The sequence below is a fragment of the Rhinolophus hipposideros genome (assembly GCF_964194185.1).
Source record: "Rhinolophus hipposideros genome assembly, chromosome: 14".
In the NCBI taxonomy this organism is placed as follows: domain Eukaryota; kingdom Metazoa; phylum Chordata; class Mammalia; order Chiroptera; family Rhinolophidae; genus Rhinolophus; species Rhinolophus hipposideros.
In genome coordinates, this window is record NC_138060.1 from 35,726,443 (window position 1) to 35,747,353 (window position 20,911).

Here is a 20,911-nt window from a genome sequence, read left to right on the forward strand (position 1 = left end):
GAAAATTCTTTTGAGGGTAAATCGTGCATAATGAAGAATAACACCATATGATTCATTGATTCAATAAATATTTGAGAGTACACTATGTACAAAGCTCCATTTTAGCCTTGGGTATACAATTGTAAGTAAAAGATGATAAGTTAAGGGTTACAGATAATTAAACCAGCAAATACAATATAGAGTGGTTAATGTTATAGAAAGGAAAAACAGGCTACTTGTGGGCTCATAATAAGACCATATCAGATTCTTTAGAGATTCAGAACAGGCTTTTCTGAAGGAGGGACATTTCTTCTAAGATTTGGAAAATTAGTCAAAATGTGTGTGTGTGTGTGTGTGTACACATGTGAATGCACACATACGCACATACATGAAGGGAATTCAGCAGAGGAAACAGCATGTGGGAGGACTCAAAAGTAGGAGTTGAAGCTGCTGGGAAGGGTCATAGCGTGAGACCAAGCAAGTAAAGCAGAACCTGCGAGGGCATGTTAAGGAGTTCAGACTATCCTGGGAGCAACAGGAAGGTACTGAAGGGTATTAAGCAGAGGAATGACGTGATCTAATTCATCATCTTGTTGAACCCAAGAAAGACAATCTGGAAGTAATGAACTAGAGGAGTGACAAATTCAAGACCAGAAAAGGAAGTTATTAAAAATGCAGGAGTTAGGAGAATGGGGCTATGAGGGATTAATTAAACTGCTATTATACAAGTTTTGACAGACAGAGAAAGTTAGAGAGTGAGCCCAGGAGATAAAAGAGAAAAAGTTTGGAAAGAGAAGCGGCACAAAGGAGGGATGGAAGAGCAGGGCAGAGCCCCACAGGGAGGGGTAAAAGGAGTGGTGAATGGTTATCCTTAGAGTGACCTAGCTTTTAAGAGAGAAACAAGGCAGTTTGTCAAAAGCAAGCCAGTTGTCATTGTGAGGTAATTACAGATTTACACCAAGATAAATGCATTTAATTTAGACTATGTTATCGAAGTTAAAAAATAGCTTTCTCTTACCTAGCTCATTCTCTCCATTGAATAGATCATTCTTTATAAACATATACATATGTATGTGCACATGTTGCACACTCCCTACAAGACAGCTGAGAAAGTGACTCTAGTTTTACCACATTTAACTAGCTGTGACCTTGGTTGCGTTTGTTTTTCTTCTGTTTCCATTCTACGGGCAGGGGTTGTAGTGGAAGGAGTAGAGACCTTAGATTTATTTAGTCTCTTGGACGGAATTCTGACTATCCCCACTTTACTGCTGTGTAGCCTTGGGGAAATGATTTAATCTCTATGCCTTAATTTTCTTATGTCTTAAAAAGAAATAAGGGTTTCTTCTCGTATCAATTTACTATTGATGTATAACAAACCATCTCCAAAGCTCAGTGGTTTAAAATAACAAGCAGTTATTAGGTCACATTTTTGCCCATGTTCAGCTGTTTCGGGCATAGCTCATTCACGTGCTTATGGCCAATTGAAGGTTGGCTGGGGGTTGGTTTTCTGATCATGCCTGTGCTGTCTCATGTGTCTGGGCTTCAGCTGCAATGGCTCGTCTCTGTCCCATCTGTCACGCATCGTCTAAGATAAGATAACCTTGGCGTGGCTGGTTGGGAATGTGCCAGACAGACCTCTGAAAAGTTTAGGCTTAGAACTGGCACAACATTACATCTGCTGCTTTTTATTGGCCAAAACTAGTCACAAGGCCAGCCTAGCTTCAAGAGGACGGACAAACAGACTCCCCTACTGGGTAGGAAGAGCCACAGAAGTACATTGCAAGGGTGTAGATATTGGGGAAATGAAGACTAGCGATGAAAACATGCTGGAAGGGGCCTGGTGCACTGCCTGGCACTGTAGTACTTACTACCCGAGTGAATGTCTCCTTTCTTCTAAACACCAACAGCAAGATCAGACACAAGGGAGATCATTCACTGCAATTGCTATAAGAGGAGGTGATAGACACAGAATAGATAAACTTTTTAATACATGCCTCAGCGTTACTTATGCCTTTCCCAACAGGCAAGTGTATTTATTTATTTGTTGATTTATTTATGATTAATTATTTTTTTATTGATCCATATTTGGGCTGTTTCCAAGTTTTAATAAATGGTGCAACAAATACTCTTGGGTCCATCTCTTCGTTCAGGATTAATTTCTAGAAATGGAAGTTCTGGGTCCAAACCCAGGATATTTTGAATTTTAATTGACATTGCTGCCTTCTACTCTACAAAGGCAGAAACTGCTATTTTTTTTGAATACCTAAAAATCCAAATACTTGTTAACATGATGGGTAAACCGTGTTTTAATTTTCATTTTCTAATGACGTGAAGTTTATTTTCTAATTTACTAATCTTGGTTTCTAGCAATATCCGTTCTCTCTGAATGTTTGTTTTGAGTTTCTAAAGATCTCAGCCCTTCTCTTTTCATCATCAAAAAGGTCGTCTCCTACCTGCCTCTTTACTATCCCGATGGAGTATGCTGAATTTGTCAACTTACTGTTTCCCTGAGTGAACAGAAACTACCTTTCAGATGTGTGATGTCCAGAGGGTAATTCATGGTCCCTATTTTGATCTAATTTTCTCTGAGTTCTAACTTGTCTGTTTACATTTCTGACATTTGGACAAATATGTGTAGCTCCCATTTTTGTAGGTCCTGTTTTCAACTCATGCTATCACGTCACTCTCCTACTGTGGCATCTTGGTAGGAATGCTACCCTAGGCAGGTGCGAGGGACCTAATCCTGGCCCTTGATGGACATTCAGGCAGTCACAGCAAGAAATGTTTCACAAATGGTATAGGCTATAGCATAGTTAAGACTAATCTTAACCAAATCTAGTTAAAATTAAGATTATTAATAAAAACATATTGCTTGGAAATAGTTATCCATAGATCAGAAGTCATCAGAAGTCTCTTTTTCTAATGTTAAAATAGATAACTGTTTGGAGAGGATGGGGAACCATTTGGAATAAATCAGAAAACCCCTTCACATTAATCATTGTTTGTATATACTTCAAATTTGTATTTAATACCTTTCTCCTCCTGGACATCAGAAAGAATACCTGGGTATTCTGAGAGAAGTTTATATTTCTCCAAAGCACTTCCTGGAAAAAAAAAGTGTCACTGTCAAATTCCTTGTCACGAATAGTCTAAGATGGCCTGGATTGTTCATGGCTTCCTTATAATCAGAACTGCCTTCCACTATCCAAACCATGTCCACTTGGTTTATTAATTCTGGTTGCTCAGTAAGTTTCAAGGCATCATCCAGACTTTGAGCAAGAAAATGAACTTGCAGAGGTTCCTTGAGTTCTCTATTGAGAAATAATTAATCCTGACCTTTAAAGGTTGATTCTTCTCAGGAACGGAGAACCAGGTCTTTCTACTCATAATCACAAATTCTGTGTTTCTTCTGCTCAAGGGGTTAAGGTCATTCTTTGGAAATATTTGAATTCTTTCCCTAGAGGGGGCCAGGGAAGGTCTCCTATTCCTGCTGATGCCCATGTTCTGGGATACAGCGATGATGCAGTTTTTCTAGGCAAGTGTTTTTAAAAAAGATTTTCAAAAGAACAAAATTACAGGCCTTGCTCTTAGAAAGAGTAGACAATGAGGTCTCTCTCTTGCTCTTCTTTCTTCCCCCTTCCCACTCCCCACCCCCCAAAATCAGAATGATAGGACTCCACCTTTTCTTCTCTAGAGGAACAATGTGTTATTTTGGTCTGCCTTTGATCACGGATGATTCACTTTAAAGGCAGCTCTGCTGGAAGAATGCAGAAAGCAGAGTTGCAATCAGAAAAATGACTATGTAAAAACGGCATTCTCTGACTTTATGTTCTTATTTCCCAGGAGATTTTGTTTCTTTATTTGTTTTTTTGTTTTGTTTTGTTTTAATTTTTTTGTTTTGTTTTTTTGTTTTTTTTAAATTTGTTTTTTGTTTTTTTAATTACTTTGTTTGTTGAGAACCAGCCAGGCTGGGAACAGTGGGCTCGGTCCTAATTCTCTGGCAGTTCTCATCAATATTCTCTCTGAGTTTTGCAAGGAGTTAACTGGGTAACGTCTTCCCCATTGTGGAATGGGCCAAGCAGACATTTGACTTGAAGATACCAAGCAGATAAAGCAAGAGTTTTTACTTCCAAAGTAGGCAAAAATAATGGATTAAGTTAATTACCACTCTGGTAATTCCACAAAATGTTTCAAAAACGTGAATTATGCATAGCCTTCACCTCAACTCATCTAACTTTATCCTAAGGAGACAAGTGGAAAAGTTGTGTGTTTTTAAAAACTAAACTTTTAATTTGGAATAAATTAAATTCGGAATAATTTTAAATTTAATGGAAAAGTTATAAAGATAGTACAGAGAATTTCCACATACTTCTCACTCATTTACCTCTAATGTTAACAGGTTATATTACCATGGAGCATTTGTCATAACTGAATAACCAACATTGATTATAAACGCCACACTTTATTTGGATTTCACGAGTTTTGTCATTACTGGATCCAATCTAGCCATTACTGGATCCACATTGTATTTACTGTCATGTCTCAATATCCTCTGGTCTGTGAGAGTTTCTCAGTCTTGATTCATTTATTTATTTATTTTTAATGATGTTGACAGTTTTGAGGAGTACCAGTGTGGTATTTTAGAGAATGTTCTTCAATATGTATTGGTTTGGTGTTTTTCTCATGGTACTAGACTGAAGTTATGGATTTTTGGAAAGAACACTACAGAAGTTCAGCATGCTATGGAAGCCTTGTGTACAATAGAGAGAAACTGGAAGCACATGCTGAGAAATAGGGGATTAGTTTAGCATATGTTGCTATATCCATAATGGGGATATTTCATAACCATTATAAATTATGATGCGGGTTAATATTTTTGACATAAAAAGACATACTGCAAAGCAGAATATATGGTAAGATTTCACTTAATAATTAAAAATATCTTTATGTATATATGGTTTCGAAACGCTGCACACTGCCTCGCAACTCTACGAGGAAGACAATTTCATCCCAAAATCCACCCCTGAGAACCTTGTGGCTAGCCCATGACCATTATAGTAGTATTTCTTCCTCCCATAGGACCCAGTGTCCACTGCCTCACAGAAGCCGATTCTGTGATTCATCCTGGCACAACCTGCACACATCAGAGACATATCGCTCACCAGAAGGAGTACGTGGTTTTCAAAGGCATGTTCTACATAAGGGGGCTAAACGATGTCTCCTAGCTTTATTGCAGGGCATAAACCAGATAACATATATGAAAGTATTTCACCCAAAAGGTAACTATGGATCCTGGCCAAACCTGAAGAATCATCAAGAAACCAGAAGCAATGCGAAGAGCAGGTCATATGAAGGAGAGGATTCTGCTGAGGCAAATCCCATTCTTCCTTTAAAGGTCTTTTGTAGACATATGGACTCACGCTTCCAGAAATAACCCTCTGCATGTTTGCCTGAGCCCACCGCCCAGAGGCCTTCCTTTCCATTGATGTCAACGGGAGCCGATTTTGTCTTTAGTCTGGGGGATGGAAGTAAACTCCCATCCAGGAGATTCCTGTGGATTACGCAACTGCGCTTCATTTTTCTATTCTATGCTTTTACATTGGACTATAAGACCCTGAAGAATGAAGACAATATTTTGTCAACCCCCATACCTAGGATGGTGTTTGGTATAGACTGGATGTTCAAAATGTGCTTAATGAATGAAACTAACAAGACAAGTCTTCTGTATTATTGAAAATTCTTTACATCCTTTTCATCCTTTCTTCCTATTTTCCCCTTTAAGGAGTCTGGTGTGGTATACCTGTCTCATTCAGTCTTTTCCAACTCAAAACTGACCATTAAGAATTTAAAGAACTTTTTGACTTCTGACCTTCGTACGTGTTGTTCCCCATCTCTGGAAGGTCTTCCCACTGGTCTCTGCATGTAGACTCATTCTTACTTTTTGGTTCTCAGCTCAAATGCTTTCTCCTTAAGAGGCCTTTTTGATGAGCCTATCTAAATAGGCAGGCATTTCCAAGTTACTCCCTTACCTCATCACACTTTTTATTTCTTTCACCTGCTTATTATAATCTATGAGTGTTGTAATTCTTTTCCTTTTTTTCTCTTTCTCATTCCCCCCTCTCCTTGACTCCCAATCTCTTTGTCTCTCTTTGTTCATGTTCTCTCTCCCTAACTTGACTCCATAATTCCATGAGGGCCAAGAACTTACCCGTCTGGTTCATCATTGTATTCCTCTCCCTAACCCCAGAATGGTACTCAACAAACATCTATTGAATAAACTCAGCAAAAAGATACCTTACTCATTTCCCTAACTCTAGTATTTTCCCTCTCTACCTGCTCAAAACTCTTCAGTGTCTTTGCTGTGACCTCCAGCTGATGTTTCCAAATGTATAATTTCACAGAACAGATCCCAAACACATTTCTTTGGTTGCTCTGGGCTCAGAAGTATTTTAATTTTACCAAGTAAGGCCATTTTAAAATGACAAAACCTCACAAGAAATTGTCAACAAGAGTTCAGTGACTAATGTGTACATGAAAAAATAAACAAAGCGATCATCTCAAAAAAAATCATTGAGCTGTATAAAAAAACTTCTTGTTTTTCTCATTTCACCACGGATCAAGGAAAATTCTAGAACCTTCTTTAAGGTTTGGGAATAAGTGGCCCATGGAATAAAATAAAACCTCCTTTACTAATTCTTGTAAGGCCCTTTATACCTATGCCCTGGCCTGCTCGTTTGCTTAAGTCCTTGCTGCTTTCTCCCCCCCACCTTTTTTTGCCCCAGATATAGTGGATTACTCAGTTACTTGAGGTTGCTTGATCAGGCCATAACTGCTCTTGACTTGGAGACTTTGTCATTTCCTTGTTTGGAAAGCCTTTTGCTCTAACCTGCTGGTTAATTTCTACAGTTTATGAAGAAAGATAAATATTATCAGTCTTTTCAATTGCAGAAAAGAATCAATCCTGTGAAAAAAGTGGTGGAAAGGATAGGATGAGACCCCTGAAATAAGCAAGTATGGATCAGTCTCTGATGATATTCACTCACCAGGGGAATTTCATTATGTAGTTGTGGCAGGGGCCAAGTGACCGGGATTTAAAACTCATCTCTATAACTAACTAGCTATGTAGATTTTGACAAGATTCTTAATCTCTCTCAGCCTCAGATTGTTATCTGCAAAACAGAAAAGGAATACTTATTGGGTTATCATAGAGAGTTAAATATGATAACGTTGAATCTTTCAGCCAAGTCTCTAGCACATAGAGACTTACTATTTTCTTTTTCTCTCCGTACCCACCAACCTCTTCTCTAGGAAAACGCAAAGTTGCTCTTCTGCTAACCTATAAAATAGAAGATAATTATTTTGGGTAACATTAACACCCCATCTTCCTTCCTTCCTTTGGCCCATTTGGCATATTGAAATGATTGATTAATAATTATTTCATTGTGGACATATACATTGTTTCATTTCTTTTATTCAGGATCTTGTCCTCAGCTCTGCCCAAAGGAAAGGAAACTGGAAAGAAACTTGTTTATACAAAGCCATTAATAGAAAAATTTCCAGGTAACTTTCCAAAGGTATACCAGTTAGAAATAATATTTGGCTGTTAGTAACAAAAAGCTAAAAATAGTGGTTTGGATCAACTGACTTTATTTTTCTCATAATAAAATTGATGATATCATGAATGCCTTCATGATATCCAAGACCCAGGTTCCTTTTATTTTTCCATTTAGGCTGCCTGGGCACATGCTTGCTGTTTCATAGTCACATGATGGCTGACCCACCTTCACCTTTAGGTAGAAAGAAGGGAGAGGTAAGGAGGTAAATGTAAATTCCAGCTGAGTCAGTATCTCTCTCCCTCTTAAGACTATCATAGAAACTGCCTATAAATTCCACTGACATCTTAATGACTAGACCAGTACATACAGTAGAACTTTCTGCAATGATGGAAATGTTCTGTATCTGAACTATCCAAGGTAGTAGCTGCTGGTCACTGTGACTATTAGCATTTAAAATGTGACTGAAGAAATGAAATTTTAATTTTATTTAATTTCAATACATTTAAATTTAAGTAGCCACATGGGTCTAGTGGGTATCATATCAGACAGTGCAGGGTTAGATTTTTGTCACATGACTACCCCATCTGCAAGAAAGCCTGGGGAACGTGGGTTTGGGGCTGTGCATATTGCTACATCCCATGGAATTGTGCTTCTTTTAGTGAGGAAAAAACAAACAAACAAAAATGAATATAGGCGAGGAAAATAGCACTCTCTTTTTTGCATGTGAACATTTATTAAACCCAAAGGAATGGAGTTTTAATGAGTTTTATTACGTTATGTAGCTGAAAACCAGAATGCCAAAGATGGAGTTCAATTCAAAATACCGTCTCTTCACAGGGAGGAAACTGAGGCTTAGAAGGGTGACTGAGAGGCCTAATTAAGAGATAAATGGGATACTCTGCTCTGAAATAACAGAGATGATTTAGTGTCCTTTAAAACATCACCCATGGTAAAATGTAAAATCTCAGACAGAAAATGTTCTCTGGCTTTGGTTTTTAAAAATGCAATGAAGAAAAGCTTGAGGGATTTTGATGCCACCTATTGGTAGACAAGAGTATAAGGTGCCCCTTCGTAGCCTAGCTTGTTGGAGATGGATTTAGAGGCACAGAGGTCCTATAGAGTCCCCATACAAAAGAACGACAGACAGTGGAAGATGGATCCCTGCATCAGCTTGAAACATGTATATTAGTTCTTTGTTGACTCTCAGCATCTTAGAAGGGTTTTCTTAGAGCACTCCTCTCTGCTTTCCAGTAATACAACTCATCTCAGGCATATACATAAGGAAGACATATCAGTCAATTCTCAAAATCACATGAAATAGAAACAAAACACAACACATTTTTGAGCTATAAATAACCCTAGGGGAGAAATTCAAGGTTCTTATTTGATCCAAAGCCTCAAAAATAAATCCTGTTATTTACAGCAGTCCCTTTGACTAGTTGAGTGTAAAACCATCCTACAGCTGAGGAAAAAAAAAAAGAAAAGGAAACAGAAATTCAATTTCAAAACAAAATGCTCACCCTGACTCATTCAGGGAAGGATCCAAGGTTTTTAAAGCAGGGCAGCGACTCTGCCTATTTTTCCCCTTCATCATCTGCTACCCTTACAAAATGGTATCAACTGCATTGGTAAGAATTCACATTTCTTCCCTTTCGTTCCCTGGCTCCATTCCAGCATTTCACTTGTCACTCTGATGGGTGGGGTGCCTTTCATATTGGCATAGGACAGCGAGCGGATGCCTCCCCTTATGTTATTAAACAGAGACCCAGCTAGTGAATCTACCCAGAGCTGGAGTCTCCTTTGCGGCTTGGGAACGCCAGTGGCATTGTGGCTCGAGATAATTTTGACTATGGCTGTAGAACCCAGCAGCTCAGAATCCACGAAGAGGAGAGTTGGCAGGAGGTGAGTGATACAGAGGAGATTTTGATGTCACAATTGTTGAAGGGACTCCGTCTAGTGAGCAACTTTCTGTAGACACAGTGATTGTGACCACAGTTCGCTAGCTGGTTATATATCTTCATTTGTAGAGATGAGCTGTTGGTTTTATATGAGAGGTGGGAATAAATTCTGTTTTATGTGTCTTGCCAAGAGCCTCTTCGAATTTACCTTCAGTGTCATGCCTTGAAAAAAAAAATCCAAGTTTCTGGCATAAAGCTGCACGTGTGTCCTGCACACCGGCTTGCAAGCGACTGTTTGTTTCTAATTAGGGAGCTGCAGCCTGCTGGCAGAGGAAACCATATTTGTCACAAGTTGTGGCATTGCATTTAGTTTGTGTATCTATGCTTTTCACATGGGGGCTGAAGATGATTGTGCTGGATTCTTCCCTGTGGGTTCTGACTCTAATTCTTCTGCTTTTGGGTTCATGTCAGAGCCTGCTTCAATTAACACTCCGTGTTCTCCCATTAACTAGTTGTGTTCCCTGGTGTGGTCATTCTGACAACCCAAACCCCAGGTTTTTTGCAGATATAATAAAATGTACTTGGGCAAGTTGTTGAGAAAATTAAATGGGATGGTCAATGGTGTACCTAACATTGCCTGGAAGTAGTACTTGTTCAGCACATCTCGATTCCTTTTTTCTCACCTATAAAATAAAAAGTTTGTGTTAAATGACCACTAAGGTATTTTTAATAACTTAATTTAATAAATGTTTATTGACTACCTGCTAAGTAACAGACATTGTGCTAGGCATTGGAATTGCAATCATGAGCAGGACAACAAAACAGACTACCACCGGCCTTCATGGGACTTACATTTCAGAGGATACAATCAATATGCAAGGAAATGCATAATGACTTTCCTTTATCTTCTCTTGATCTTTGTAAGTTCAGTCAGTTCAAACTTTAAGTTCATTTCTGAGGCTGCTTCTTAATGAAACCTGTAAGGAATATTTTCTGACTTAATATTTTCACATTCAGTAAACATGTGCTGATTTTGTCTGCCCAGCATCCATCCCCCCTTTCTTGGTAGGATGACCCTGGATTTCCTTTGAGGAATCTTCTTTGTGTCTTACTCTCATTCAGTGCAGATCATGTGGGGCTCCACCCTGGCTCCAGGAGTGCTATAGGGCACGATGAACGCTCCCAGACACTGTGGGAGGCCTGCCCATCAGTGTAAGTCCATATCCCAAGGTCACAATGATTGGCTTTTGTTTAACTGCATGACCCATGTTTTTCCAATCAAAGTGAATCGAAGGAGCTTCAGTCTACAGATGAGCACCCTAAGATCCTTTCTAAGGTCCGTGTTTATTGTTATCCTACTTCAGAAGGTCTTGGGAGGTGACCTGGAGGAAGAAAAATGTCATTTTTTTTTCTTTCTGAAGGTTTTCTTCTGTCTAAGGTCTTCCTAATTGCCACTATAGAACCATCAATGGGGCACCTGTTCCTTACCCTACGATTTCTCCTTCTCTGGCTTTGAAATTGAGAGCTCTGTGGTTGGTGAAAGGCTCCTGGCTGATAACTTCTTTACGTGAAGAGTCTTGTTAGATAGTGCCCTAAGAGAGTGGAGTAGAAGACACTCCTATCTCCCTATATCCCTACCCACCTTAGATTGTAACATGTAATCTCAACGTCAGAGAGAGTCTTTTCTGAACCTATGGATTCTGAAGTCCAATTTGTGACTCTGACCATACCTATGTGCTGAGAGAACATAACTGTCTAGTTTATCTTCTGTTGCAGAAACCGACACACTATATTCCTCTATTGCTCATTTGTGTGAATTTGACTTTGAATAAGTTGGAACAGGAAAGCCACCCCCTTTCTTTCTAAAGTGCTTCATAGTATGAGACAGTGGTTACCCCTTACATTAGGCAGCGTGTTTATATCGATCGTTAAACATAGGCACTCCCTAAGCATTTCTCTCTTCTTTTGTGAGGTGGGCGGATTCAGGAAGACATTATGGGATGATCAAAAAGCCTGGCTGTCCATTCATTTATTCATGCATTTATCCACTAAAAAATAATTATTGGGCTCCTACCATATGCCAGGCACTATTGTGGACACTGAGGCTACAGAGATGAGCAATATCTACACCATTTTTGGTGGGAGTTGAGCATCCATCCAAGAGGTTTCCTTGAATGTGTGCAAAAAGAAGTATCAGTCCCACCCCCTCGCAGATGTGACCGCTTTACCCTGAAGTGGAGATGAGGGCCACGCACTTGGGGAACTGAATTAAATGTCTCCAGGAATCTGGTGTGAGCGACAGAGTTGAGCCGGAAGCCTGGACTGCTGACGCGGCAGGACCCCCGAGCGTCTGGGGAGGGGCCGGGGAATCGCGTTCCCGGGGCAATGCTCGCGTCCGCCAGAACCCCCCAGGGGGCGCTCGTGCGGAGGTTTCCGAACTCGTGTCTCGCGGGTTGCTGGGCGCATGGGTTTCGTCAGAAGGTGGAAATCTTTCTGAGAAGCTGCCATCTCCCCGTCACCCGCTCGCCTCCCCTTCTTTCCCTTCCTCCCTGGCTCCTCTCGGCTCCCTCTCTTTTCCCGGTACCTCCCACTTTACTCTGAGTTAACTGAGAGCCGAGCTGCTACCCCCAATATTTTCACCTTTCCCCAGCCCCCATCCCCAAGAATGGAGTCAGGGTTTCCGGAGAGACCAAACTCTCCCAGCATCTTTTCCATCCGCTGTTGTTAAACTGGCCTCAGAGAACGAGAGGGGGGGAGGGAAGTAGGATATCCCCTTACTCCATCACACCACTACACCACCAACCATCTCCACTTCAAAGCCGGATTTTGCATCTTGGGGGCGGGACACACCTCGTCCCGGGCTGAATTCTCTTTCTACTCCTGGAGGCTGGCACACCCAGGTAAGTAAATGCCAACTCTGCATTCCTGTGTTCTTGGGGCACTAAGATTGCAAAGTCTGTTGGGGCTGCTAGCGTCAGCAAGACCAACTTTTGAGATGCACTGTTTTTCGCTCCGATTTGCCTGTTTATTATTACTGTTGTTGTTGTAAGAGTCCGCTACAAGTATAGTCCTTAGTCCAAGGGAACTCGCATCCCCTACACCTCGCCTTCTTACATGCGCCCTACTTGCTCGGGTAGGGTGGCGCGCGTGGCGTGGGGAGGCAGCCCGCGGAGGGGGACCGCGGTGCACGCGTTGAGTGACCACTCTTGCAAGTCCTAAAGGTGGGGGGGGGCAGTTTTAGAGATCGGGGAGGAGGAGGGGAGCAGAGAGTCCTGGCTGAAGTTGCAGCTTCCCTTCCGACGGGGAGAAAGCTCTGGGAAATTGCAGCGGTATCCAAAGGCTTGACCTAGCTGCAGTGGGTTTCAGCCTCCCAGCCGCCCCACCCCCTTACAATAGGTCCCAGTACTATTTAATTGCGTCCTGGGCTCTAGGGCTTAAAACTAATCAATAGCCTTGCAAATCCCTTGATTCAGCCTAGTCCCTTGGCGCTCCTTTCTCTGTTAAGTAAAGTAGCCTGGGGGGGGAGGGGGGATAAGAGGACGGGAGATAGGACCGGAGGAACTACTGAAGAGCTAGCCACCGCTGATTAACGAGATCGCGACCCCGTGTGGTATCTCTGACGCCCGAGGATTGTTAGGGCGCAATCGAGGGAGACAGGAGGGAGGTGGTCGACGCCAAGTGAGTATTGATTACCATCCGGTGGGTAACAGGCTGAACCCTGAGAAATACTCTTAGGAAGATGCACTCCTCTTTTTTCTTGAATGAAGCGGGTGGACTTCAAGGCTTTGGTTCCCATCCTGTCCTCCAGATTAGACCGCGCCTCCCGGTGGCCTTGCAAGACTGGCTTCCAGTCCCAGAACTTGCCAGGTTCCAGGAAAAAAATCACTGGCTGCAGAGATGATTCCTGGGCACCAGCTTAGGAAGTGCGTGCCATGGGATTCCGGAGGTGGAGGGAGGAAAGATGAGCAGAGAGGAGAGAGTGCCCTGGGAAACTTTGCAAGAGAAATATCTGAATCTCTTCCCCCAATTGACCCACTGATACCATAGTATTTCAGTGCCTTTCTGGAGGAGATGCCTCTGCTCCTTTACACCTGTTTTCAAAAGTATACAAAACATCCTCTTGCTGCTTTGCCAGGAACTTTTAAAGCAGTGCTGTGGTTGTTCTTGGCTCACTTGGCTTTCTGTTTCCTAAACAGCGTTTGTTTTAGCTGTCCAAGGTACTTAAAAGTCTTCTGAAACTTAAGACTAAACCCGACTCTTATGGAAAAACTATCGTAACTTCAAATGAAATATTCTTTTCTTCCCATTCCTTCTTTCTACTGCCCTCTTAACAATACCCCTTCTCAAAGATGTTTGTGTTTTATTTTTTGCTTTATGTCCAAACAACACTACCCCTCCCCCCGAAAAACACTTTACTAGGTGTTTTGAATCCATGACAATGTTTGGTTGTTAGTATACACTGGTTAAACTCCATAGCACATGCCCCCAGAGCCAGAGGCAAGCAACAACTTTACACATTTTATTTGATGCCCTTTAAGTTTAGGAAGGTCCCATTTCTTTTTATTACCGAGCCAATAAGACAGAGCTCAGAATGATTCTGGCTGCAATTAGATAACTTCTGATGTTTTCATTTCCCTTACCGAGCTGATGCTTCTAGGTTAAATTAATTTCATTAATATTTGCCTAGAAAGACTGACAAAGTTGCTGTTGCAAATCGGGTATGAGCTCAGAGTAGGTCAAAAGTACTCACATGTAGGGAGGTGGGTAAAAATAGAAGGGAGATTGCCAGATATAGCTAGGGCACCTGTGTCAATAGTGTGTCCTAATAAAGGCCAGATTCCCCTCATTTATCTCTGATGGGAAGATTCTGATGGTTTCACAGGATCAAACTGAAACCACATCAAAACCAGGTGATTTCCCCCATCATTACATAAAAGGAACTATTAACTCATAGCCGGAGTGGATGTTGAATCTGGGTGGCTTTGAATGGTTGGGTGAGAAGAGCTTGCCTATAATGGAACCAAAGGTCTACTCTTGTTACCATGAGTAACAAATGGAACACTCTCTCGGCCACCAAACCTATACCTCTCCTTTGAGTGGTCAGCCTCACTCCCAGCATACTTATTGGGAGCAGTCACAGATGGGGTCTAGTGAGCTACCCAGCACGGGACAAGTACTTTACTAGAGCTTCAAATATTTTAAAATAGTTGCTCTGAGGTTTATGAGTTGTTTTTTAACTGTGCTTAAAAGACTTCTGTTTATCTCCAGGCGTCTGGTAGCAACATGGCATTTTGCTTGAATCATTGGTTTGTCTTAAGGAGACTCTGCTTTTAGAGGTTTTCATTAAAAAGTGTCTTGTACTAAAGTGTTTCTTGATCTGCATGTGGATTTGTGATTTAAAAAATACCGCATTTCAGAGTGGTGAACACACAATGGGATTTATAGATGATGTAATACAGAATTGTACACCTGAAATCTATGTAATTTTACTAACAATTGTCACCCCAATAAATTAAAAAAAAATACCACATTTCAGTTAGTAGGAAGCAAAGATGTTAATCTGTTTTCAGGCAAGTTTTATGTAGTACTCCAGCATCTCATAGAAGCTTCGTTTCTTCCCATCTTCAGACTGAGTCCACCATCATGACTGAAAACCTTAAGATTATACTGACTATAAGAAATAATTATGGAGAAAAAAATGGGTTAATGGTAGAATCTTTATTCTCATCTGCATTTGAATCTTTTGAAACCCAACTGAATGTATGTATATGGTTTGCACCATGCCTTTCTCCATCTTCATTTTACAAGTCCCCTGAAATACAGTGCTCTGAATCATTATGGCCACCTTTATCCACATAAAGAAATGAGTTTTTCATTTGGAGGTAAACATATTGGAGGTGAGCCATTAATGTTGTGTATAATCAATGTCCCACACTTCCACAGGGATCTGTATCCCAAGCAGAGAATGAGAAGAGTACTTTGATGGTATCTGCCTAACTGGGAGAAAGTTCCTATACTAGTTGGGAAAGTCACTTCATGAATTTTTGTAGTTTTTAGTCAGAAATATAGCAGAGGGTCTGTATTTCATGCATTTTGAAGAGGAAAGGGGCTAAATTTGTGCTCTATATTTGATCTTTCCATTTTTGTCTTGTTAATATTTTTTTAAAAAAACACAAAAGCCCCTTTGGTTCCATGCAATAACCCAAAGTCATATTTCCTTGGCAACAGTAGCCAGTCTATTAGAGTCACAAGATATCAAAAGAAAAAATTTAACATGCATTTAAAATAAAATGTCACATGGTTCAAAACCATCCTATAGTGCCTTAGAACTGACCTTGAAGCATAGAATAATAGGGTTCCATTTGACCCTGCCTTTCTCCTGATTGAATGTAGATGGTAAAGAATAGATTATAGGACTTTAGTTCTTTTTAGGATGTCCTAAAATTTCGACAGTGGTTTTCTTTTGAGGAAAGCATGTTATGAAAATTAAGGGGGTTGGAATTACAAATCCATTCTTTGGGTAAGGTATTTATGTGGAGGTTCGTGGTAAATCCAAAATCAGTTTCAATAAATGGGTCAGGCAAGATGTGCTGTCTTTTCTATGCTATTTGAAATAGACTATATGGTAAGGCCTCAATTAGCATCAAATTCAACCAGTGGATATCTGCTAAGACTTGTGACTGCATAATAAAAACATAGTAGTGCCTGAATATGCTTTCAGCCTTTTCTGTATTGGAAACCTCATTTATGTAAGAGCTTGCTGTTTAGTCCATGAACTACTAAATATATCTGATGTGTAGTATGTTTTCCTTATGTTGGCAAATCCCAGGAAGTCCTCAGTTTGGCTGCTATATTCTTGAGAAAGCCTCCTGAGAACCCCTGGCTTTTAGCTCAGTAAATATTAAAGGCCTGAAGGCAAGTCTTGAAAAATAGAAAGTGATAGGATGACTTATTTGGGAAGGTTTATTATAGTTCTCTGATTCTGGTATACTCATAGGAGTGGGGGAACCCATCTAAGCTGGCCTGTGATGCGCTCATCTCTAAACTGTGAGCAACAACTTTATCACTTTGAATCTATGACTCTCAGAACTGGAAGCGAGCTTGGGGGCAGTCTATTGATTATAGCTGTTTAATTTGACAGACATGGAATCTGAACCTCAGAGGTGACTTGCTCAAGATAAGGGGACTCATAAAACAGCTCTCTTGATTACTCCTCTCATAAAGAGACTCAAGTTCCCCTTAGATAATTACTGTGGTGGCGCCAACCTCTGGCGCCTTGTGTACTGATAATCTTGATTGAGTTGAGGATGGGGGCAGGGGTGGGGCTCCCACCTCCATTGGAGTGTTTGGAAGAGCAGGCATAGGACTTATTACATTTATTTCTCTAGGAGCCAGTGCAATATTTACCCAATAGATATGATTAAATTTATACAAAGCCATTGTCTGCAGCCATCCCTGTTAATGTGCATGCTTTGTGAAGAATTGCTTATGCACAGTCTTGGCTTTCTATTTCAAATGTCACAACTGAGTCAATAAAGTAAACAAAGAGATTTTATGAGTGTTTACAGTTCCAGGAACCCACAGGGGGATCCTTTATTCTGTTGTAAATGAAAGGTCCACGCAGAAAGAACAAACTTTCTAAAATGTTGTTTTTCCATCTCTGGTTCAGAACACAGCATTTCCAACTTTGTGTTTGGTATCACTTAGAAAACTAGAGACATTTCTCCTTGGAAACGTCAGGAGGAAAATACAGTATTTCAGGTTAGTTCTAAAAACCTTCTCAGGTTTAAGCTGTATTGACAAAAAGACCTTTCTTATCCAAGAGATCCCAAACCTCTGTAGGCCAGTGCCTTTCACTTTGAGGAAGAGGAGGAACAAAATCAGGCTGACAGGCGCCTAAGGCCAGGACAGTCCAAGGGGCTGGTGAGGCAAGAGGGAAGGGCAGGAGATAGTTGACATTATAGTGGATGGTCGCTAGAGGGCGCTGGAGCATCGGCGGAACCCACCTTCTGGGCCCAAGAGCTGGACTTACAGTAGGCTCAGAGATGGGGTGTGACAGGACCCCAAAGAGGTGCCCAGGTGTGAGGTATTGGTTTTTTGGGTGCCTCTGACTCTCCAGCCCAGATTACCTCGCTGCAGAGAGGGGACAAAAGGTTTGGCCTTCACCATCAGTTGGGGCGCTCCCAGTGCCTGGTTGGGTTGTCCAATGGCTGAACAGCCTGACTACTCTCAGGATTCTGCCTGACAGGTTGTCTGGAGCCTGGCTGCCCTTAGTTTCCCCCGAGGCAGACCTCTGGATCCAGAAACACCTGGTATGAACTGTGTCGGCATATAGTTTTCAAGCTGCAGGCTTTTGAGTCAGTTACTTGACCTGCATGAATGTTAGCGTCTGGAAAATGGAACTAGTTATGGTTGTGAATGTGGAGTGTTAAAAAGTGTCCAGTTGCTTAGTGGGCAGGCAAATGCTTGTTCCTTTCCCCTTTCTCTTGAGAGTTTTTCCAAAACTTCATTCTTTCCTTTCTATCTGAGCCTCTTTCTCCTGTTTCCACACCCTCTCCCTTCCATTTATCCATCTGTAGAATAATAACTGATCACAGCCATTATCCCTAAAGCTATCTTAGGCACTGGGGATAAATGTGAGGTTCACATCTTTTGAAGTTGCAGGCTTGAGGGGCAGACAGGCACATGAGAAGAAAGATTAAAACCCATGGTGGTAAGTGTGAGGAGAGAGATGAACAAATGAGTGGGGTAAGAGATACCAGAGTCATTTCCTTTGTCTCAAAGAACCTGGAAAATGGTCCCTAAAGTCCTTTACATTCAGGTATTTTTTCATCTCCCTGTATTTCAAAAACAGGGTCTATGGAGGGTAACTTTGAGGGAGAAGAAAGGGGAGGGGAATCTTACTCAGCATGTACTTTGATTTATGTCTATATATTTAACGGTGATAATAGAGGTTCTTAAATCCAGTTAGCTTGTATCATTGCTCTGTATGTATTCATTTCATTAATATCAAAAGAGAAATGCCTATGTAATTGACTTAATCCATTTAAACAGAAAATTATTTTTAGAGGAAACATAATAGAAATATAACAACAAAATCCTGCACTAAATGGTGCATCCTGAACAACCTAAATAAGGATTCTGTTTTTAAAATATTGAAAGATATATTCAATACAACTATCATCAAAAATTAAAAATAAGGACAGCAGAATGATTGAAAGAAATGCTTTATCTTTCTCATTAAGATTGATTTTCAGTAAGTTAAATGTACCTTGAGTAAGTTAAATGCAACAGAGAAGATTGTAATTTTTCAGTAGACACTGGGGACACAGGATGCCTGATTTGATGTCTTTGTTCTATTTTGTGCAGTTGTTTCAACAAGTAACTTAGAGATAATAATTCCAGTGACAAAATGGGACAGTCAGGGAGGTTTGTGCCTGAGATCGTTCTCATGTGAAGCCAGGTATGGGTACCTTGGGCCATGTGTGTTAATTTTATCTGGTCAGGTAGATAGCAAAGCTCCTGAGAAGCCATGGTTGGAATTCTTTTGCTGGCTGGCCCTTAAATTCTGTAATTGGTTCAGTGCCAAAGCACTAGCAACTAGGGAGTAAGAGGACTCAAATCTAGGGTGTGTCCACCCCAATTCTAAGACCAGGGTGTTTTTCTCAAATCCATGTTTCATATGATCTTTGTTTCTTATCCATCCTTCTACATATGTTGGCTTCTCTCAAGATGGCTCAGATCCTCTTTCTTCACATGCCCTCAAGTCTCGACTGTGATCTAGCCCTTGCCTTGGAAGATCACTACACATGAGTGTGCCCTCTGCCCGGCATATTATAAGCTTTTCTGGGTAGCAGCTGTATAGTGCACTTCTTGCTATAACTCCAGAGTACCTAGGACCTTCTGGTACATAGCGTACTCCCTATGTCACCCTATGTGTGTGCCCATTCCTTTAGTGTATCTCCTGCATCCAAGCCAAGTTTGTGGGTGGCTACAATGTACATTTAACATACTCAAAATCAATTTTACACTCTCTCATTTATTAAAAATACCTATATTTGATTGCTGTATGTTATGTAATGTAAGTTAATGTGTGAAATTATGCCGATGTATTATTGTACAATATTGTATATGTAATATAATATGTACTGTACTTGATGAACAACATATGGGACTTTTTTCAAGAATCATTATGGGAGTTTTAGTTTATGCATTAACTTGGAGTCATAGCCCCTACCCAAAATATGCCCCATTATATTTGTAAGGCTCTTCTTTGTGTTGTATATATGTAGGTAGAATTGTTAGTGAAGGGCATACAGTTTGAGTCAGGCGTTCCTGGGTTTGAATCCCAGCTCTGCTTAGCCTCTTGAAGCTCAATTTGCACCGTATAAATGAGAAGAATGATAATGCCTATGCCCTAGGATAGCTGTGAGCCTTCAAAGATACGTGCACATCTATAGCAATCTAAGTGCCCATTGTATTGTGGGTACATGAACATTACTCAAATTATAACTGTTATTGGCTGGTGGCATCTCTCAAAGATTCAAGCTTATGAGTAATTTTCCTAATGGTAGTGGTTTGCTGGGCTGCAAGGGAGTTGTGAAAACTAGATGTATGTTTATGAAGGTATGCTAGAAATCAGAAATCAGAGGTCTGCTTTCCATTTACCTTCCTTCTCTCCCCCTCCCCCTTCCCCCCCCCCCCCCGTTCCCACCCATAAAATTTCTGCCTCGCCACAAAGATGATTCAAGGGTTATGCTGGGGGTTCTCTAAGGTATAACTCTGTTCCTGCTGCTTCCAGCTTTACTTCAAATGCAAAGTACGCGTAGCACTGGCCCCCAGATACACATCCAGAATACAAAATCAATCACTCCACCCTGCAAGGCCCAGCAACTGACGTTTATTGTATTTGACTTTCTGCATCTCCTACCTTTGTTCTAAAAAGATCCCAGGCAGCCAGCAATAGAGAACATATTGGGTACGCTCTGCTATCAAAGTCCAAAATGCTACTATCATAAAACACATTTTTTTTTTTTTTACAGGGAGACCCCATGCATATTTTAAAGCCATAGTTCTCACCTTTGAGCGTGGATTAGAATCTTCTGGAGGGCTTGTTACAGCACAGAATGATGGTCTCCTCCTCCAGTGTTTCTGATTCAGTGGGTCTAGCGTTGGAGCCAAATAATTTGTATTTGTGACAATTTCATAGGTGATGGTGATGCTGCTGGTTTGAGGACCACACTTGGAGAACAAATGCCTTAAATATTCACTTTGTGTAGACAAACTATGCATTTTTTCTCCTGTGTGGTACAACTAAGGACAGCATTAGTGGTGAAGAAAGGGATCTGATGTTTACTGAGTACCTATGACATGTGCCAGGTACCTTACTGGGTACTTAATGCATATTATCCTATTTAATCCTCACAACGGCCCTGCCAATCAATTCATAATCATTTATTGGGACCTCATCATGTATCA

The 20,911-nt window shown here is 40.9% G+C and overlaps 1 protein-coding gene and 1 pseudogene across 4 annotated transcripts in view; one reads left to right on the top strand and one right to left on the bottom strand.

Moving 5' to 3' along the window:
- Positions 1-2,970: 2,970 nt before the first annotated feature.
- Positions 2,971-3,366, bottom strand: LOC308507608 (dihydrofolate reductase-like; annotated as a pseudogene). The gene has a single exon. The product of its transcript is annotated as a dihydrofolate reductase-like (transcript).
- Positions 3,367-9,369: 6,003 nt separating this feature from the next.
- CPNE4 (copine 4) overlaps positions 9,370-20,911 on the top strand; it is a 389,988-nt gene continuing 378,446 nt past the window's right edge. Inside the window, exon 1 of one of the 3 annotated variants that reach the window (XM_081072347.1) lies at positions 9,370-9,437. In XM_081072347.1, coding sequence (XP_080928473.1) covers positions 9,385-9,437 — 53 coding nt within the window. In that variant the 5' untranslated portion in view covers positions 9,370-9,384. Of the gene's footprint in view, positions 9,438-11,872; positions 12,334-13,021; positions 13,112-20,911 lie in introns of those variants that run through there. The other 2 variants (XM_081072344.1, XM_081072345.1) reach the window with 2 other exon arrangements.